The sequence below is a fragment of the Trichechus manatus genome, unplaced genomic scaffold (assembly GCF_000243295.1).
Source record: "Trichechus manatus latirostris isolate Lorelei unplaced genomic scaffold, TriManLat1.0 scaffold00001, whole genome shotgun sequence".
In the NCBI taxonomy this organism is placed as follows: Eukaryota; Metazoa; Chordata; class Mammalia; order Sirenia; family Trichechidae; genus Trichechus; species Trichechus manatus.
The window spans coordinates 16,151,827-16,160,135 of NW_004443937.1; the positions used below are offsets into that span (position 1 = coordinate 16,151,827).

Consider the following 8,309-nt stretch of genomic DNA (forward strand, 5'->3'; position numbering starts at 1 on the left):
GCTTTGCAGATAGTGCCCTCTGGGTCCCTCCTTTCTACCTCAGCATCCTTGCCATGCGGCTTTCCACAGCTGCATCAGTAAATGTGCACTTAGCTGGCCAAGAACGTGTGGCATCGATTGGTCGGTGTAAGCTAAGCTGCCAAACCTAGGAAATCTAAGCCGACCCCAGGCTTAGGCTCGGGAGCTGGGAACAGGGACTCCAGATGTCCTCTCCAAGGCCTTTCCTGTTCTGGGTTCAGGGCTGGGACTTATTCAGCAATCGTCTCCCGCCCTGAGCAGGGGCTGGTACCTCTGCTAGGGAGCCAGGACATCCCTGTCCCTTCCCAAGAACTCGCTCCCCTCCCCCACAACATCTATCCTCCCTGTCGCCTCCCCACTCCCATCATCATCCAGTTCCTCCCTACTGACCCCCACGCCCACCTACAGCCAGAGTGGGCCCACGGTGCCCAGTGTGAGGTCAGCCAGGCCCTGGGCTGAGCACACCCTTCACTTCCTTCAGTCCACGCCATTTCACAGAGGTGAAAGCTGAGGCCTGAGGAGGAAGGTGAGTGGGTCCTGGTCCCAGGGCTTGGTGCTTGTGGCCTTCAGGGTGGGTGCAGTCTGCTGGGCCCTCCCTCACATTACTCTGCCCTCAGCCAGCTGCCCAATGCCTGCCTGGGGGGCCCTGTTCCTGCTCTGGGCCGTGGTGGAGACCACCAAAGACTGCCCCAAACAGTGCGCCTGCCACTCTCTGGAGACCATGGGGCTGTGGGTGGATTGCTCAGGCCAGGGGCTCACGGAGATGCCCGCCCTGCCCGCCCGCACTCGCCACCTCCTGCTGGCCAACAACAGCCTGCACAAGGTGCCCCCGGGTGCCTTCGACCACCTGCCCCAGCTACAGACCCTCCATGTGGCACAGAACCCTTGGCACTGCGACTGCAGCCTCACCTACCTGCGCCTCTGGCTGGAGGACCACGCACCTGAGGACCTGGGCTACGTTCTCTGTGCCAGCCCCAGCCTAGCCGCCGGCCGCCCACTCAGCCAGCTGACTGGCTATGAGCTGGGCAACTGTGGCTGGCAGCTGCAGGCTTCCTGGGCCTCCTCTGGCACCTGGTGGGACATCGCATTGGTCGCCGTGGCCCTTCTGGGCCTGGTGCTCCTGGTGGGCCTGCTGTGCATTACCACCAGGCCCTGGCACTGAGCCCTGTCCCGTCACCTGTAGGCTACAGCCGCTGCCGGGGCCCCCAGCCCTGGTCAACCCAGCCACCAGTAGCCCAAAATAAACCAGATGCTCTGCCGTCTTATCTAAGCTCAGAGACTTTTCTTCCTCTCAGCCCCCGAGTCTGGCGTCTTCTGAAACCAAAAACTAGTTGCCGTCGATGCGACTCCAAGTGGAGTGTCAGCGTAGAACTGCTCCATAGGGTTTTCAATGGCTGTGACCTTTCAGAAATAGATCGCCAGGCCTTTCTTTCCAGGCATCTCTGGGTAGACTTAAACCGCCAGCCTTTCAGTTAGTAGCTGAACCCGTTAACCATTTGCACCACCAAGGGACTTCTTCTTCTGGAAACCTGGATTCATTTTATCCTAAGCAGATGTCAGCTGGGGCATCTCTGTCTCTCAGTTCTTGGTAAAATGAGCCGTGCCGCCCACTCTGCCAATTCTACAACCCCTGGGTGTTCCAAGCCCAACTCCAGACCTGCCAGGTGCTGGAGACCCAGGTTCTCAGCCCTCCTGTCTCCTAGCACCTGCTTCTCCCTGGGCTGCCCCCAGCCAATTTCATATAAATATGTGGCCCCCTCCAAGTTCCACAAAAGCTTGTCCTAACAATGCTGCAGGGAGTGGAGTAGGACAGGCTGAAGGCCCCAGCAGGGAGGAGCGGAGAGGTTTGTAATGCTGCAATGCCTGGAAAGGGCACGTTCTCTCCCCAATGGCCTTTGGTCCTCCATTCTCCCATAGTCCCACCCTTTCTCATCTTCTCTGTCACTTGTTTCTCTTCTTCGACTTCTCTCTCCTCTTCCTCCTCTACCCCTGGGGGCTGTGACTCCTCTGCGGGCAGGCAAGAGGGGAGGAAACTTCACGATCAGGATGGGAATTTCCTGAGGTGCAAAAGCCCCAGGGAACATTGGGAATTCAATTCACCATCTTCCCTCCCAGGGCCCCTGTCCCAGGCCCACAACCTCTGCAAGCAAGGCCACTGCCACACAGCCATGTACAACCCCACCCACCCACTAAGATCAACCCCTGCACCAGCCATGCTGAACGCACCACCGCCGACCCCAGTCAAAACCAAGATGCCATCCCTCACCAGGCCACTGCTGTCCCCCACAGGCAGCTCCAGTCAACACCCACTCCAGGTTCCCACAGCCATTAACACCGTCCACACCTCCTCCACTGCCATCCACATCACTCCGTCACAACCATCACAGCAGACTGCACTTAACACACCACCACCAGCTCCCTTCCCTCCCTCACCCCACCACAGTTGTTAACACTAGCTCCAAGCAGCCATGAACGCTGTCCCCATCATACCAAAAGGGCAACTCTGTTGTCGCCATCAACCTATCCCAACAGCCACCAAGATATCATCCTGATGACCATCTCTCTCATGGGTATTTTAAGTATTCATCTACATATGGAAAATGTATCCAGGTAATTTTTACCAGCTGCTGTAACAAATAGTGGGCCAATTTAGTGGCTTACCAAAATCAAGGTTTACTCTTCACTCTCATCACAGTCTGACCAGTTGCTCCCTGGAAGGCTGTCTTCATTTCTTAGTGCTGCTGTAACCAAAAATACCACAAGTGGGTGGCTTTAAAGAACAGAAATACATTTTCTCACAGTTCAGGAGACTAGAAGTTCAAATTCAGGGCATTGACTCTAGGGGAAGGTCCTTCTTTGTCTCTTTCAGTTTCCAGCAGCGGCCAGCAGTCCTCAGAGATCCTGGGCTTGTAGATGCACCTGTCATGTATATCTATCTCTATTCTGCTCTTTTTATAACACACCACTCAGGAAGGATTAGGTTTAGGATCCACCCTATTCTCTGGTATAACCTCATTAATACAACAGAAGAAAACCCCTATTTCCAAGCAGTGACGTATTTGCAGGTACAGGGGTTTGGACTTCTACATAACATTTTGGGAGACACAGTCCATAATGGAAGTTTTTCACAGGGATACTGGCTCTCCGCTAAGCCACTGCCTTCCAGCAGCACTGGGCCCAGGTGGCATGTCTATCTTTCTAAAAACTGTCCTCCCCTGGCTTCTAAGATGCCATGCTCTCCAGTTTTCCTCCTGCCTCATACCACGCTTCGTGTCTCCTGCGTTAATCCTGGCCAGCGGATGAGCAGAGAGAGCAGGGGCCTGCAGGGGATGCTCGTGGCCAGGCCTGGAAGCGTACACATGGCTGTCACAAGCCTTCGTTGTCCAGAGCTCTGTCTCGGGTCCTTATCTAACTGCAAGGGAGGCTAGAAATGTGCTTCCCTCTGTGCCCAGGAGTGGGCAGCAGGTGGGTGTCCAGCCATTACCCACCTGGTCTATACAAAAGATAGCAGGTACTTGGCCAGAAAGAGTTCATGCTTTAGGAAGGTCGTTTGGGAAGAGGTGTCCACTTTTAAGGAACACAGGCTGAATCTCGACCCTGAGCCACCCAGCCAGACCCAGCCCTGAATACAGTGCCCAGCTGACATGTTTTGAATAAACCATTTACCCACACTTCCAACAAGCACGTGCACACTTGCACACACGCACACACACACACACACACACACACACACAAGCAGACCCAAGGGTAGGGCATGAACACAAGTGTGCACACACACATACACACACACACAAGCAGACCCAAGGGTAGGGCATGAACACGAGTGTGCACACACACATACACACACACACAAGCAGACCCAAGGGTAGGGCATGAACACGAGTGTGCACGCACACACGTGCATGCACACACGTGCACACACTAGTGCACACATGCACACAGACTTGCATGCACACACTCACACACCCATGCATACGCACAGTCTTCCAAGGACTCAATGATGGGGGACTAACCAGGACCCTCACTCATCTCCAGCCTTTGAGGCTGATACCTCAAACTAGATGAGAGTGAATTCCCCTCTATCTCCAAAAAACGGGGCGTCAGCCCCCGGCCTTGCCCATTCTGAGCAGACAGCTGCACACACTGACTCCCAGGCCCCACCCCTGGGGTCATCTGCCCCTAGAGGATTCTGAGGTGAGGCCCTGGACCTCAGAGCCCTATGCCTCTAGATCTGGGCCAAAGCAGGGAGAAAAGAGGAACAGAAGGGGGTGGTTCTTGTGCAGGCGCTCCTGGAGCTCACGTGGGGATGCAGGGCTGGTCAGGAGAAATGAGTTTAACCTGTGTCTATTCATACCCTCTGCATACCTCAGCTGGGACCATCCATGGCGGGGGAGTGGTAGGGAGGAGGAGACAAGAGAAGGTGACCTGATCACTATTCCCAGGAGACAGACCAGCCAGAGATGTAGGAGTTCATCTAGAACAATGCCTTTTAAATTAGGCCCCTGGAGCCCTATTCTCCTTCCCTCTCGTATTAATGGAACTCATCCTCCCACCCCCACTGTTTTAGCTGTTCATGTGGTGCCTAGCTAGAGACATTTCCTGTCCTCTTTGCTGCTAGATGTGGCCATGTGATGGAGTTCAGGCCACTAGGATGTGACAGGCAGCTCATGTGACTGGGCAGCTCCCAGGCCACCTCCTTAACGGCAAAGCCACTTGCCCCTTTCCTTGAGGACAACTGAAACAGCTGCCTTGGGTCTGGAGGTGGAAGACCTGTCAAGGACAGCACACACCTCCCTCAGCCAGGACCTCTGGAGTACCTCACGGATTCCCTCCATCTGCCCTCTGGGACCACCCCCTGCCTCTGGACTGTTATGTGAGAGAGAAGTAGACTTCTGTCCTAGCCAATGCATTGTATTCTGGGTCTGTCTGGTACAACAGCCACCCTTGTAGCTGCTGACTAATATAGCAGCACTGGGCACAGGTGGCGAGTCCATCTTTCTAGAAACTGTCCTCCCCTGGCTTCTAAGATGCCGTACTCTCCAGTTTTTCTCCTGCCTCTTGGGCCATTCCTTCTCAGTCTCCCTATGGGTGCCCTCTCCCCTTACTTCTTCTTACCTTGTCAGAGCTCATTGTCTCTTTTCCTTTCTCTTCTATTCTCACAGTTCTGGAGGCTGGAAGTCTGAAATCAGTGTCAGCAGGACCATGCTCTCCCTGAAGTCTCCAGGGCAGAATCTGTCTTGTTCCTTTCTCTTAGATTCTGGTGTTTCCAGCTGTCCTTGGCATTCCATGGTTTGTAAATGCATTATTCCAACCTCTGCCTCTGTTGTCACATGGTCCTGTCCATGAGATTGCCCACTGCCCACCTGTGCCCTACACCTTGTACCTATGCCCCTTGCCTTTCTGGAGAATCAAAAATAGGCCTTGACCCCCGGGAGCACACTGAGCAGCAGGTGGTGACCCTGTCGAGGACGCTGGTGGTCACACTGGGATGCCTAACTCAGCCCCACAGGCATGACAGGAGGACCACATCATTTCTGGCTCTTTCAAAATGCCACTGTTGTAAAATTAAACACTGAGAAATGTTCCAGATTAAAAGGGACTGAAGGAACACGACAACAACATGCAGTGTGTTGGGTCATTACAGCACATTGCTAGGAAATGCGCTCTACCATTAATTACTAGTGGGTGTCATTACTCCTACTGAGGGGGACTAGATGCAATGACACCCAGGTAGCAGTGAGCACAACTAGCATTCACCCAGATCTTAAATATCTGTAAAAATGGTGTCGCGGAGGTGTCTGACCTCCTCTAACTTCACCAGGGGGAAGGAGAGTCAAGATCATCAGCCCAAAGCTGATTCCTATGAGGCCGAGATCAGACATGCCTCCTCTCTCTGCCATCTCTATCAATTCTGACACCAACCATCCTTTCCACAGCACTCTCTACTTCCTTGCTGGGTTCAATAATTCATTGCAGTGGCCACATAGAACTCACAGACCATACTTGCGACTATGGGGTTTATTAGGGTTGTAACAGGTTACAATTCTGGATCAGAAAATACTCAGGATACAGTTCTTTGATCAGGATAGTCTCTTCTCAGTCATATCCACAAGGAGGACTCCCTCTGGTCCTTGGCCTCTAAGCCCCTAGGTCCAGCCTCTGCCCTGCTTGGTCAAGTGTTGAAAAACAATTTAGCTCTGCCAATAAGTGCCTGAGGGCACCCCCACTCTTCCAGCAAGCCTCAGCCCAAAGGCGCTCAGCTCTCTTGCTCTGGGGATCAGCATACCCGCTGTAACCGCCTTACTCTTTGGTCCGGGAAGCTCACTGTGCTGTCTTGCACCCATCTCCTGGTTCTGCAGCCACTGCTTCTCTGCCACTGTTTCTCACCATCTTGCTCCATCTCTGGTGTTACAGCTCTCTCTCTGTCTCCTGGGTCTAGGAGAATCTCTGCACAGGGACCCTGGGTCCAAAGGACACGCTCCGTTCCTGTCTCTTCTTCTTGGTGGTAGTCAGGTCCCTCCCTTTCCGCCTCTGGGATGGCTCATTTTAAGCCTAGGGAGATGGCAAAACTGACCAATCCACTCATTAGGGTTCCATACACTTTATTTGCATAGTCCCACCCAATCAATTGGTGAGAGTTACAAGGCCATGGCTAGAAAGGCCATAGAAAAGTGACACACCACACCACAATACCATTCCCCAAGAAAAGGGACTAGGGCTCCTTAGAGAAAGCACTGATTCTAGGGCTCGGACAGGGTATATATAGGATGAACCTTGAAGTGTTCTAGAATTGAAAGGATGTGGACATGTTAAAGGGATACAGGAGCCAACCTGAAAGAGCTCCCAAAGGGCAAAGCTGGAACAACTTGAGCAACAAAATAACTAATGATATATTAGATTATAATTCAAATAATAAAATAAATATCCATGAGTCCATACTAATATAAATACATATATAAAACATAATAAATAAATAACTGGACAAATAAAGAAGGGACAATTCTTCCTTGTAGAAGAATTCCAATTAATAAATGTAGAAGAAATGAGGGAAATAACAAATCACCATTAGAATGACGAAGGAATGATTGCCACAGGCAAGATCCACCAACTGATGATAAGTTCAGAAGGTGAAAGTTTAAACAGAAACAGAATATCTGCTTAGTCTCAAAGTATCTCCCCCAATTATTTAGTAATCACAAAAGGCAAAATAGTAAGTTCACAGTGGAGAATACTAGCAGGCACCACCTTACCCAGATGATCAAGGTTAACATCACCAGTAGTAAGACACTGTGACATCATGCACCCCCTGCTGCCATACGCTGAGAAGGGCCCCTGTGGAAGATGTCAATCTAATCATGAGAAAGGTCAGGCAAACCCAAACTGAGGGACATTCTACAAAATAACTGGCCAATACTCTTCAATTAAATGCTCAGCTGCTAACCAAAAGGTTGAGGGGTTCAAAGCCACCAGCTGCTCCACAGGAGAAAGATGTGGCAGTCTGCTTCCGTAAAGATTTACAGCCTTGGAAACCCTATGGGGCAGTTCTACTCTGTCCTATAGAGTCACTATGAGTCGGAATTGACTTGATGGCAATGGGTCTGGATTTTAGGTTTGGACTTTTCAGAACTGTCAAGATCATAAAAGAGGAGGAAAGACAGAGGAACTATATCAATTGTAGGAGATTAAGGAAACATAGCAACTAAATGCAATGTGGGATCCTGGCTTAGATCCTGAAACTGAAAAAGGACATTTATGGGAAAACTGGTGAAATCCAAATAAATTCTGTAGTTTAGTGAATATTGCACTAGGGTTAATTTTTGAGTTTTTATCATTGTTCTATGATTATATAAGATGTTAATATAAGAGGAAGCTGGGTGAAGGGTTTGCAGGAACTCTGTACTGTTTTTGCAACTCTTCTGTAAATCCAAAATCATCTCAAAATTAAAAGTTAAAAGAATACAATGTGTGATCCTAGATTGGATCTTGGACTGGGAAAAAAAGTGCTATCATGGACAACAGTGGGACAATGAGTGCATTTTGAATATGGATTGTATATTAGATAAGAGTACTGTCCTGACGTTATATTTCCTGAATTTGATCATTGCCAACTGCGAGAAAATGTCCTTTCCCTAGAACTCCTTCTCCTTCTTCCTCCTCTTCCTCCTCTTCTTTTCCTTCTCCCTCTCCTCCCCCTCCTTCCCCCTTCCCCCTTCTCCTCCTTTATTTTTTGAGTGTATAAAACATTCCATGGCTCAGTCACGAGCCACTCTGTCCACAATTTCTCAGCTCAA

At 50.8% G+C, this 8,309-nt stretch overlaps 1 protein-coding gene across 2 annotated transcripts; it reads left to right on the top strand.

Annotated features, from left to right (window-relative positions):
• The first annotated feature begins 396 nt into the window (after nt 1–396).
• Nucleotides 397–1,288, top strand: GP9 (glycoprotein IX platelet). Of its 2 annotated transcripts, none has more exons than XM_023743206.1 (2): nt 397–544; nt 636–1,288. In XM_023743206.1, the coding sequence occupies exon 2, from the start codon at nt 647–649 to the stop codon at nt 1,178–1,180; it is 534 nt and encodes a 177-aa protein (XP_023598974.1). In that variant the 5' UTR covers nt 397–544; nt 636–646; the 3' UTR covers nt 1,181–1,288. The 2 variants fall into 2 exon arrangements, with proteins under 2 accessions (XP_023598974.1, XP_004368738.1); XM_004368681.2 differs by having other exon boundaries at nt 640–1,288.
• The last annotated feature ends 7,021 nt before the right edge of the window (nt 1,289–8,309 follow it).

Bases quoted from the DNA above. Each gene is read 5' to 3' on its own strand.
- GP9 (XM_023743206.1), top strand. From the start codon at position 647: ATGCCTGCCTGGGGGGCCCTGTTCCTGCTCTGGGCCGTGGTGGAGACC.